The following is a 12,473-nucleotide window of genomic DNA, read 5'->3' on the forward strand; positions in this document are numbered from 1 at the left end:
GGCTTGCTAATCTTCCTACCTGTACTCTGTCTTTCCTGTGGTGCCCGTCCAGGCTCTCTCCATTTCTCTTTTCCTCTAGTTTTATTGAGGTACAATTGACATAAAGTCTCTCTTCATTTCAAGGCCTTCCTGAGCGTTGGTGTAAAAGCTACCTTTTCCCCAACTTTCTGGCTTGTGCTTGATTCAGGGTTTTTTGGTTTTTGTTTTCAGTTGTCCCGGGTCTTCGAGTGGGGGCTACTCCTTGTTGCAGTGCGCAGGCTTCTCACTGCAGTGGCTTCTCTCGTTGCGGAGCGCAGGGTCTAGGTGTGTGGGCAGTATCTGTGGCACACGGGCTCAGCTGTGGCGGCTCGAGGGTTCAGGCCCACAGGCTCGATGGTTGCGATGCATGGGCTTAGTTGCCCCGAGGCTGCCACAGACTTTCATACGTTAAATGCCGGCTCCTCTATTGCCCTGTAAAGGCTGCCCTTGGCCCCTTTGGCACTACTCATAGGCCTTGCCATCCTGCACTGTATGTTTTTCAGGGAAAATAATGTCCTTATTACTGTTTACTGAGCTTCTAATATGTATAAATATAATATATATATGTTTTTCTTTCTTTTTTTTGAGTCACAGTTCACGCACTCCAGGGAAGCCTCTCAGGCATAGTCCCGTCTGTGTGTCCCCGACAGCAGGGAGGGGCGGGGTGCTGGAGCCCAGCACCTCACCATGTGCCGAGACCCCAAAGCTTGTGTGCATCTCCCATCTGACACCCAGTGCCTCTGCACTTTCCCTGCCCAGCAGCCCGAGGGGCTGACTCAGGGAGCAGGGCAGATGGGGAGAAAGGCAGGGCCCACTCCCAGCAGAGCAGGTTTGCCTTCATCCTGTTTAGAGTAGGTGAGCTTCTGAATAAGTGTCATTCGAAAAGAGTTCGTCTGCTTAAAAAGAGAAGATTTTTTAAAACTCATAATCTCTCAGGCCAGCCCTTTCCAGATTGGAATAATCCTGCCAGCTAGAAGGTTCTTCATTACTCTGAGCTGGGACCTGCCCCACTGCATTGCCATCCTATGGGATTTGGGTCACCCACCTGGCGATCCCTCCAGTCTCTAACGGCAGCTACTAGGTTTCCCCAGGCCTCCTCACTGAGTGTCCTGTTCTATAGGTGCAGGTATCTCATGAAATGGCAGGTTGCTTTGGACGCTTAGTTCTGTTCTACTTGAAAAATTAAGATATTTTTGTTTGACAGATCCCATCGCGTTCCTGCCTCGGGGGACCTTAGGGATTGTCATCAACCAGGGACGTCGGGGGAAATTTGGAGCATTTTTTACGAGCCTTCTACTTCGATTTCCATCTTTAAGAAGAAGCTCAAGTGTCAGAGTCAACCAGACGACCGTAATCCTCTTGTGAGTGACTAAGAGTTGCCCCTCCATGCCCAGGACATGAGATCCCTCTGCACTCAGGCCCCTGGGGACCGCCTCTTCCGTGGTTTCCTTCCACCGACTCTTCCCCGCCTCGCCTTTGGCCTCCTCCAGGGCAGCAGCCTTCCGACTGTGTGGGCACCTGACGCAGGGGCCGCTTGGCCTGGATTCAGCCTGCTTCATCACCACACTCAGGAGAGAGACTCAGGTCCCGCTCTGTGCCTCCTGCGTCTCACTCTCGTCTAGGAGCGGGGGGGTTGGGACAATAGGGGCTGAGGTGACGGGGTGATTGTGTCAGGCATGGGGCTCAGGTACATTCTAGACAGCTGTCAGGTAGTGGGTAGGTAGCGCTTCTTCCTGGTTTTGTCCATGCACAGATGGCTTTCTCCTGGTCTTTCTGCTTTGGAACAGGCCAGGCAGAGAGAGTTCTGAGGCTCTCCCGAGGGGTGGCATGGTTCAGTACTCCCGGGCGTTAGCCGCCCCACGCATGATGTAGGCCCATGCTCTGTGCTGGCTCTGGGCTCTGGGCAAGAATGGGCCTCCTCCAACCTGGAAGGCCATCAGGTCAAAGCTGACACCTTCACACGCGGCTACTTTCTGTTGCTTCTTTGTGCAGCTTGGTGACCAGTAGACAGGTTTGAGGGATGGTCATAGGAAATGTCCAGCCGTCTATTCATGCAGCAGACTTCACCGAAAGCTTGTCTAGGTGCTCAGTAACTTCTCATTGGGTTTGCTGGCCTCATCCCTGAGCAGCTTGAGGTTCCGTGGAGCCCAAGCCAAGCCTCATCTGGTGACTCCTAAGCTGCCTCTCTGTTCAGAACAGTGTATATGGCAAAGCATCCAGGCAGCGTCTTGTGACCCCGAGCACCAGCAGTCCCTCCTTTAACTGTCCCTCTTTTTAAAAGAGAATGAGAAATTCCCCATGCCCCTTCTTGTGGGGACAGGATGGGCTTTGGAATGGCTCAGCGGGCAAAGAGAGGGCTCTTGTCCCTGGTCCCACATCCCCTGCACCACCACCCCCCCACCCCGACCCAGAGGGGAGCCTCAGAGAGTGGTGTGCAGAGTGCGGAAGGAGGGCGTGGGAACCGGAGCCCCTCCGGGAGAGGCCTCCGGAGATGGAGAGCTGCAGCTGCAGTGGCTGTGGGTGGTAGAGTCGGTGCCATCCCTCACAGCAGCTGGGAGGAGGGCCCGGGCCCCGTGGGCCGGCCTGGCCTTTCTCAGAGCGAGGCTCCCCTGCAGGCACTCGGGCCTCGTAGGCCTCGGGCCCCACCGCTCCCTGTTTGGGTACTCTGCCCCCCTCCCCCAGCCCCTGGGCTGCTGCTCGCTTGGCCTTCCCTGGGGGTCTGCCACACTGGCAGCCATCTGCGCCCAGCTCCCAGAAAGACAGAGGGCCGCGTGGGGCCGCTGGGAGGTGACCCCAGCGGCCAGAGAGATGCTGGGAGCTGGTGGGGGGGAGAGTTAAGAGTGGGAGACGCAGCAAGCCCACAGGAGGGCGGGGGCACTGCCCCAGGCCCTGGAGGAGGCTTTGATCTGGAAAGGCAGTTCCCCCAGAGCAGCGGGCCTGCCACGTGCAAAGACCACTGGGATGTATGACATGTGCAGTCTCCCCTTCAAGCTATTCCTGGCCTTTGTGGAATCTCCTCTCAAACACAAGTGTCAGGTGTGTGCGGTCACTGGTCCCTGAGCAGCTCAGAGGGAATGTGGGATTGCGGCCGGGAGGGCTCCGCCCAACCAGGAGCCGTTGCTCCAAGCCGCGGGCTCCCTCTGATCACTGGCCCCAGTGCATCCTGTGGGCCCACCTGCTGTCGTCACACTTGGTGACTTCAGGTCACGGTGAGTCTGAGCAGCTGGAGGAGCCCTTTCTCGGAGATCCCCAAGGTGCTGGAAGCCCAGTGCTATCCTTCCTGCCACCCTGGGTGCAGCCCAGTGACCCAGGATCCCCTTACCTTCCCGGGAGCAGCCCTGGAAACCCACACCGGCCTCAGGATGGCACACGGGGAGAGGGCGATAAACTGTCCCAGGCTGAAGTCTGTAAGCCTGACCTGGCCATGGCCTTGGCTGGAACCTGTCAGCCACCTGCCCAGAGGGGCCCCCCGCACCTAAGTAAACACTTGAGACACAAATTGTCCCAGAAGAGGGGAGGTGTTTACACCTAGGAACACCCAAGGGAGCAGCACTTGATCTGCTAAGAAACCACTTAAGAGGTGAGAAAGTAGGGGTTGCAGGGGACTGGAAAGGGTGACCCTGAGAAAAGCACATGACAGATCACACGGGCTTAGGCAAGAGGAAGCGTAGGGGCCCCAGGGACCCCATGGATCAAAGCATCCCTGCCCTGCGGTGATCGGGTGCCGCTGGGACCCAGGCCCCCACCTCAGCCCACGCCCCACTCCGGCCAGCTAGGGAGCCTGGCCTCGGCCCCTGGAGAAGGCTCAGGGGGCTCGTGTTCTTCCCCGAGTGGCCAGTGGCTCACAGAACAGAGAAGAGGAATGAACCCAGGTGCCCGTACATCGGAACAGGGTTGAGGCCCCCCTCTTTCTGGGCCTGAGCGAGGTAACCAGGTTGCTGTAACTTCTGAAGTGTGGGCTGTAGCTCAAGACTCCAGTCAGCCAGAAACCCTCAGAGATGAGAGCACTTGCAGGCGCAGCTGTCCTGGCCCTTCTGCCAAAACCAGGGGGGCGGGGGCGGGGGCCTGCACAGGAAGCACCTGCGGGCCCCCCCGCCCCGCCCTGCCCATTGTCAGCCCCTGGCAGGAGTGGTCAGACCTGCTCCGTGTCCAGCCAGGTCGTCCTGACCCCAGAGTCACCATGCCCCTGTGAGTTCTGGCACTCCGTCTTCCCAAGCACTTGCAGGTGCCTCTGAGGTCGGCCCCTGGCCTGGCCGCACCCCGGCCTCCCGTTGAGCCGGGCCGGCCCGCAGCCCCGCACTGCGGCCCTCTTGGTTTCCAGTCTCCCTTGCTGTTTGATGTCTGCTTTTGCTGCCATCTTGGGAATGTTTAACCTTCTAATTGTTTCCTCTGGTGTCTCGTTTACCTTCCTCACTGTTCTACCTCCTGGCTGGGGCTCTCAGCTTAGCTGCCCTGGTGCAGGGTGTTTCTCTTCCAGCCGCAGCTGCCTCCCCTCAGGCTGGCCAGCTCAGGGGGACGGGGCCTCACCCTCAGCCTGCAGACCCCGGGGGGGCCCATCTCCCAGGTTCCCATCTTGCCGAGTTGAACACACTCAACGAGGCAGCAGTGGGGTGTGAGGGAAAGTCCAGGTCAGTCTGCTGCTTTGGAAAGGACCTGTCGCCAGGAGCACATGGTTGGGGTTGGGGGCTGCTGCCACAGGGTCCTCCTGGTGTCAGGGCCACCCACACCCAGACTCACCTTCCCAAGTGGCTCCTGACTCTGGATGATAAGGCTTTACCTGTAAATATGCTCTTAATATGCAACTTTGAGAATAAAATAGAAACATCATGTATTTTAAAATATAAGATGAAGTGTGACGCACTGTATACAATTTAATATATATTTTTAGGATTTTGTTATTTAAGAAAATGGAATGTAATGGTACTTAACTTTTACAAAAGAGAGAAAAATGTTATTTTTACCGTCTGGAGAAAATAAATATTCTCATTGTTGTAGAAACCGCGACAGGCCCAGGGTTGTTGTGTTTATGGGAGGCTCCCAAGCCCATGGGCCGGGACGTTGCTGTGCTAGTGGACTGCGGGCTCACCCCAGGTCCATGCCTCTGACCCGCAGCCAGTCTCCCACTGGTGAGGTCTGAAGAGTTGGGATCCCACACCCACAGGGCGGCCATGGGCGAGGGCGCCGGACCACAGGTCTGAGGTGGCCTCAGGCCGGTCAGCCCAGTGTCTGCCCCTGTAAGACACCCAGCACCCTGGCTCAGGAGGTCCACATGATCCCCCCGCCTTCCCGAGCAGCTGGCCCTTCCTCTCCCCCCCCACCCTTCCTCTTTAATAGCAGGGAAGGAGCTTGGGTGTGAGTGCCCTCTCCTGCGAGGGCTGTGCTCTCCAAAGCCCCTTTCAGCAGGCCCTAAGGAAGCCGAGCGTCAGCCTGTGGGACCCGGCTGTGAGGCTGGGGGTGTAGCACAGGGAGCCTGTGAAGGATTTCCGTGGAGGAGCATCTCCCACTTGCATCCAGAGAAGTGGTCAGAGTGAGGTTAAACCAAGGGTGAGGAGGCCAGTCAGAGATGCTGAGGGCCGATCCGGGCTCCCAGAGCGGCGCTGTGGTGGGAGGGGAGGGCCTGAGAGAGAGAGCCGGCCGTCTCCACAGGGCCCGGCTCGCCTCCGTCCTCCCACTTGCCTCATCACCTTTCAGGTGAGGGCAGTTACAGTACTCAGGTCACCTGGTCGTGATGAGTTGTTGCCTGTGGTATGTTTTCAATGAGCAGTAGCTGCTCCTTGTTCCGGAATGCAGCTGGTAGGTGAAGAACAAGGTGCCGCCCAAGTGTCCTGACCCGGCTGCTGAGGAGAGAGAGGCCAGTCTCTGCGGTAAAGGACATAAAAGAGAGGAAATGTGCAGAGCTCTGCCGGGCTGAGTCGAGGGAGGTCCCCATGGGATGCGGAGGCCGAACTGTTAGACCCTGGACAGGTGGCCTGAGGCCCAGGGAGGGTCAGCCCATGAAAGCAGAGGCACAGCTGACATCCCTGGGGTGTGTCTGGGCAGGAGCAGCTGAGGACAGTGTCGCGGACACAGGCAGATGGGGGGCAGCCTGGGCAGGACTGGGGCAGGGGGCTGGCCAGTGGGCAGCAGCGGGGGCAGCCCCAGAAGCCAAGCTTCCCACCTGCCTGGAGCAGGCTGCTGTTGGTTCTGTAAGCCCCCAGGTACAAATCCTCAGGAGGCGATTGGCCTGGCAAAAGCCTCCAGCACCACCACCTTAGACGCAGACGTGCTTCTCAGACTGCCGCCTCAACCACTGGCCTGAGAACCCCTGGTGTGCTAGTTCGAAATGCAGGTTCCTGGGCCCTACCCCAGACCCACCAGACTCTCCAGGAAGCCCCTGACTGAAATCTGAACACCCTTTTACCTCATTTGAGAAGTTTGGTCAATAGTCACCTTCTCCTCTGAAATGAACTGTCCACTCATAGACAGCGGCCTTAAGTTCCCCTGGCCTCTTCCTTTGCCGTCCACAGAGTACTGGTTCCTCAACTTAGAAGGCTGTATCACTCCACAGATTCATCGAGGGACAGAGAAGGGCAGGGCATAGCAGTCATTCCAGAAGCTTCTCCGGAAGGCGCTGCCTTGACATGGCTGTTTCGCACCCCCCACCCGTCCCCCGACCTCGGCCGGCACCTCAGAGGCCAGTGTCACCTGAGCGTTCGTCTTCTCTGAGCTCTCCTTCTGTCTTTCCCAGAAGCTCTTACCTGGCCCTGAAGGAAAATACTAATATTTTTAATGGCTGTTGGAGAGCAAATGGGGTGGCCTTGCTGGTGAACTTCTTAGAGACGGATCCACCTGCAACAGAAAAATAAACACACGTAGCTAGAACGCAGGCACCTGTCCTGCCTGAAGCAGGGCCAGGAGGAGCCCCCCCCGTTCCGGCCCATCTGAGTGGACCCGGGGGACCGCTGACATTGATCTCGTCTCCTTGTTCTGAACCTGCAAGATGGGACACTAAAAGCCACCCACCTGGAAGCTGGCACCAGGGCAGCGTCAGCCTCATCCTCTGTCAGGCAACCAAGGGCCTTCCTCCAGAGACGGAAGGCCTGGACAAGGCCGACCTTGTCCTCAAGCTTGGAGATCACATGACCATCCGCTCTCCCCACGGGGCTGTGCGTGCCTGAAACAGCAGACGGTCTCTGGAACACAGAGAACTGGGACATCTTTGTTCCTCTGTGGCAGGGTCGGGTCCCTGTGGGGGATTGTTTTTGCTTGGCTGAAAGGGGCACTTTGGGGAGAGAACATTTCAACCTCAAGAAGCAGCAACATTTGCTTGTAGCTGGAAGTCTCCCTTCCTGGTCTCCAGCTGTTGTCTGGAGCCACTGGGCCCCTGCTGAATGGGACCACGCCCGGCAACTAGGCGCAGACAGCACCGGGCTGGCCTGGCTGTGGACCAGCCTGTGTGCAGAGGCCGGTCTCCAGGACAAGCCTGTCGCCGAAGATTCCCTCAGCCCTCTCAGAGGTGGTCACCGGGCCCGGAATGAGCCTGCCTGCTGTGGATGACTGGGCCAGGGAACCAGGCTGCACAGAGAAGCATTTTAGAGGGAAAGCAGATCCAAGCTCGAGGTCCAGAGTAACTCCTCAGGTGGAAAAAAAAAACAGGAGAATCTGAAACAGCCAAGCTTCTTGCAACAGAGAACCTTCCAATCTCTTATTTCACTCTCAGGAAATGTCTATTATTGTCCCTGTTCAAATGAAGCCACTAAACTTCTAAAAAGGCAGAATTGGGGGCCTGCTGTTTGGCAGACTGACAGTGTGAATATGTCTCATGAACTCACTTTAGTTGCTGGTACCAAAGATAAAGTCAAATCAAGAGCAGTGGGAATTCAAACTTCCTGTTAGCCAGACATGGGGCAGCTTTTCTTGGGCTCCAGGTGAGCTGAGGGAAGCTTCTGAATGTCCAGGGATGCTGATGATGATAATAGTAAGAGTAGGTACCCTTTTGTGGTACCTTGAGTGCCAGACACACTGTGGTCAGCCCTCTGCGTCCTCCTGGGGCCAGCCCAGCCTGGAAGCCGAGGCTTGGCCAGTGGAGGGCAAGGCCGGGATTGAACCCCTGTCTGCTGGCTACAAAGCCAGGGCCCTTGGTTCCTGGTGCTCTGCAAGCCCCTCCCACCTGGGCAGGGGCATGGGTATCTGAGGAGGGCCCCACGGCCTTCCAAAATCTCCCCCAAATATCATCCATGTTGCCTCCAAACAGCCCAGAGAAAAGTACAGATCGGTGCCTGCAATAAGGGAAGGCATCAAACCTATGCTTCTTTACCTGTCTGAGAACACAGACTCCTTCAGGAATCAGATGAATGTCATGAAGCCCCTCCCCAAAAGACCTCGCCTACAAAAAAACAAATTCTCTGGAGATTCAGAGACACCCCCCCAAAAAAACCCTTCCAGGGACTTCAGGTTCATAGTCTCTCCATTAAGCCAAAAGCAAGGGGTACCTGAAAGTTAAAACCAACCAAGAGAAGAAGAATAATGGTAACCGTGGATACCTTTTACTGATGGCTCATCCAGGGTCAGGTGCTCGTGCCAGGGGTTGACCAAGTTTTTCTGCAAAGGGCTAAATGAAAATGAAAGTCACTTAGTCATGTCTGATTCTTTGTGACCCCATGACTGAGGCCTACCAGGCTCCTCTGTCTGTGGAGTTCTCCAGGTAAGAATACTGGAGTGGAAAGGCATTCCCTTCTCCAGGGGATCTTCTCAACCCAGGGATCAAACCAGGTCTCCTGCATTGCTAAATAGTAACTATTTTACCTTTCCTGGCTCCTACAGTCTTTGATCTCTGTCACATCTCACCTCTGCCTGCGGTGGTTGAGGGCAGCATCCACTGGGACCATGGCCCATCCCCAAGGACCCCCAAGGACCCCAGCACTGCAAGTCCTCAAGCCTTGGGTGACTCTGTGAGGGGGTAGGGAATTGGCAGCGGGAGGCGGGCACCAAGGCCCACCCCTCGCAGCCACAGACGATAAACAGAAAGTCCCCTGCACATGAACCTTCAAGTTGCAAGCTTTTAAAGATGCAAATGCGCACTCCAGCCCCTGTATACCAACTATGGTCCTTGTACTACTACACTTTTCAAGGTGCTGTCCTGTAAGATAAAATAATGTTTTCTTGGGCTTCCCTGGTGGCTCAGTGGTAAAGAATTCACCTGCCAATGCAGGAGACACGGGTTCCGTCCCTGGTCCAGGAAGATCCCACATGCTGCAGGGCAACTAAGGCCATGAGCCACAACTACTGAGCCTGTGCTCTCAAACCCTGGAGCCACAACTACTGAAGCCCACTCACTCTAGACCCCACACACTGCAACAGGAGAAGCAACCACAATGAGAGGTCCCCACTCTGCAACTAGACAAAAGCCTGCACAGCAATGAAGACCCAGCCAAACATAAATAAATAAAATTATTTTTTAAATGTTTTATTTATTTTGTGAGTTTATGTATGTATTATTTATGTGGAAAGTATTATAAACCTATTACCATACAGTACTATATAACCAGTTGTCTTAGCTGGGTACCTAGGCTAACTTTGTTGGACTTAGGAACGCACCCTCAGAACAAAACTCAGTCGTATAAGTAGGAGACTCACTGTATAAACAAATGGCAGGTTATGTGCCAATAAAACTTCATTTATGGACTCTGAAACCTGGATTTTATATAACTGTCACACGTCTTTTGATTCTCCCCTGACAATTAACACATGTTCTTTGCTTGTGGGCCATAGGAGAGCAGGCGGCAAGCCTGCAGGCCAGCCCCTGGTGCCAGGCCAACCACTTCTCATCCATCCTGTTGAACGCGTAAAACGGCTGGATGGGTTAGGCCTCCTTGTCATCCTTGTCTGTCAGATGAGGACACTGAGGCTCAGAGAGTTTACGTAACTCACTCAGGAAGCGCAGGCTTCAGGGCTTGAACCCGTCCCCAAGCCTGTTTGCTTTCCTGAAAGACAAGCCAGCTGGATGAGTTTAAATTGTCCAGGAAGGAAAAGGTGCTGGTGCAGAGCAGGAGGAGGTCCCTGGGAGCATGAGGTGGTGATGGGGGAGGCTCTTTGCTCGAATGGACTGCCCTACAGGGTGGGTGGGGAGCGACTAGTTTCCTCCAGAGAAGGAATTCTCAGATCCAGGACAGCTGGTGGCCCTTGCATTGTTTTGCTCTCCCAGGTTCTCTTAATTATAACCAATTTGCCACCCTCAGCAATGCCTTGTTCTCCTCTGCTAATACCCATGAGTTGGAACCATGAACCAGACTCCTGGCCAACTGCTGGGCTAAAATCACTTCCCTTTCCCACATAGGGAGCCCCAGTCTCTTAGAAACTGGCCTTCTCATTCCCACAAGGCAGCCAGGGCTGCCCTTTTGCACGTGGCCTTGCTTGACGGAGCTCTGCCATCAAATCTTTTAGCAAAGGGTCTCAGCAAAGAATCTGTTTCCCTTTGTCTGACTGCATGCCTCCCCAGCTGGCTCTCAGGGCAAGGAACTGACTTCACAGGTGGCCCTTGGCCGTTTACCACTTCTTCCCCACTGAGTCATTTGCAACTTGGGCCCAAGGCTTGGGAGCCCTCCACCCCAGAAACACACTCGGGGCCGCACTTCCGTCTTGTTTGGAGCGACAGGGACCAGAAGCTGAACCTGAGGAAGGCAGCCCCTGAGGGGTGCAGGGAGGAGACGGGCTTGCTGCCACACCTATATAGGTAACCGTAGCCAAACCATGGGGCTTCACGGAGGAAGCCATGACTCCTCATCAGAGGGGCGTGAAGACCATGAGCTCTGGACTTGTGGGGGCCAGGTTTCAGGCGGGGTCTGCCATGGAACCTGCTCTCAGACCTCAGGCAAATTACCTTTCTAACCTCAGTTGACTCATCTGTAAAACAGGTCTAGCAGTAGTTTCTCAGAGAGTTGTTGTGAAGGTGAAATACCATAATAAAGGTAAAGTGTTCAGTTCTGGCAGTAAACTAAGGTGGTGACACTCTAGCAACATAGGTCTGGAGACGGTCAGCATGTCAAAGGCCTGGTTCACAGTCCCGACTCTGCAAACAGGAGCGGATTCAGGTTTCTGCAGCCTGACCTTCTGGGGACCACCGACAGCAGGGGAACTTCAGGCGCGCCCTGCCTCTGAGACGGAAACCCTGTTTATCAAATTCCAAGCACACAATGCACTGAGAAAGGGTAGCTCACACCTTAGAAAATGACTCCTGACTCTGTTCCTTTTAAATAGCTAATTTCCCCCAAAATGTTCAATATGTGGCCCTATTTTGTAAAACTATCTGCTGACCATCACCTTTTCAGCAACATTATCTATTGGGTGAAAATACCCTTCTCTGCTGGCCTCCTTGCCTGCAGTGGATTTTTTTCTTTTTTTTAAACTGTTGCTTCAGGTCAGGAAGCTTCCCTGGTGGCTCAGTCGGTAAAGAATCCACATGCAACGCTGGAGAACCCAGGTTCATCGATAAGATCCCCTGGAGCAGGAAATGGCAACCCACTCCAGTATTTCTGCCTGGAAAATCCCATGGACAGAGGAGCCTGGCGGGCTACCGTCCATGGGGTCACAAGAGTTGGACACAACTTAGTGCCTAAACCACCACGTTCGGGTCAGGAACAAGTGCAGAACTTGGATGTCCTTTTATTTCCCTCATGGCCCCAGGTGGGCAAGCGGACAGGCCAGCCCCGAGGCCCAGCTCCGCATACCACACTGCCAGGACCCTGCCTCCTCCGCCCTGGCTCTCCTGACTGGAGCCACCCCTGTTCGGACTTGCTCAGCAGTGCCCCCAAGTGGTATGATTAGAGAGCTGCAACTGAACTGCAGCCTCCGCACAGAGCTCTGGGCCCTAACCCTGAAGACTAATCCAGGACACTCTTTCTCACCACTGACACCTAGGAGCTCTTGGATTCTCCAACTGTCTACCCAGAAGGCGAGTCCTCTGAGCCCTGACCCCACGGGACCCAACAACAGAAAGATCTTTACTTAAGAGCATCCTCTTTGTCTTCTTATAAAAAGAACACGTTGCATCAGCAGGTGAGCAGATGAGTTATTCTACTTCCATACTATAAAATGCTGTCAGCATTCAACACATTTTATTTGATGCATTTATATGTAGCTTGAATCTTTTATATTCTTGAATTACATGTGCAATTTTGGGGGAAAAAACACATTGTTTGTTTTTTTAATGGAAAGTGTAAAAAAACACAAAGAGCAACATTTGCCTCTCACTGGCACACCACTCAGAAGAAAGTACTTCTTTCTTCTGTTGAAGAGTGAAAATGCTGGGGCAGACTGAGCCCTGAGAAGCAGCACATCTCCTACCTGGGGAAGTCACCTGGGGTCCCCAGGCTGGGCTGACAGCTGCTGGCCTTCCCCACCCTGACCTGAGCCACCCCCAGAGGCACCTGCTCCTGTAGGGGGCCTCCCCAAAGCCTCTTTCTCCCTGGGGCCAGCAG

General features: G+C 54.9%; 1 protein-coding gene and 1 long non-coding RNA gene across 7 annotated transcripts in view; one reads left to right on the forward strand and one right to left on the reverse strand.

The window, feature by feature from the left end:
• Positions 1-9,689, forward strand: part of KREMEN1 (kringle containing transmembrane protein 1) — a 59,066-nt gene extending 49,377 nt beyond the window's left edge. Inside the window, exons 9-10 of one of the 3 annotated variants that reach the window (XM_020907177.2) lie at positions 1,223-1,379; positions 6,566-9,689. In XM_020907177.2, the coding sequence (XP_020762836.2) occupies positions 1,223-1,379; positions 6,566-6,598 (190 nt within the window). In that variant the 3' untranslated portion in view covers positions 6,599-9,689. The other 2 variants (XM_020907175.2, XM_070475515.1) reach the window with 2 other exon arrangements.
• LOC139037824 (uncharacterized) lies at positions 4,880-7,122 on the reverse strand. 4 transcript variants are annotated; one of them, XR_011490752.1, is made up of 3 exons: positions 7,021-7,108; positions 6,756-6,846; positions 4,880-6,549 (listed from the first exon to the last, which is right to left on the reverse strand). It is a non-coding gene; the product is annotated as an uncharacterized lncRNA (long non-coding RNA). The 4 variants fall into 4 exon arrangements; XR_011490750.1 differs by having other exon boundaries at positions 4,880-5,877; positions 6,448-6,846; XR_011490751.1 differs by having other exon boundaries at positions 4,880-5,877; positions 6,419-6,846.
• Positions 9,690-12,473: the final 2,784 nt, after the last annotated feature.

This window comes from Odocoileus virginianus, chromosome 12, assembly GCF_023699985.2.
Source record: "Odocoileus virginianus isolate 20LAN1187 ecotype Illinois chromosome 12, Ovbor_1.2, whole genome shotgun sequence".
In the NCBI taxonomy this organism is placed as follows: Eukaryota; Metazoa; Chordata; class Mammalia; order Artiodactyla; family Cervidae; genus Odocoileus; species Odocoileus virginianus.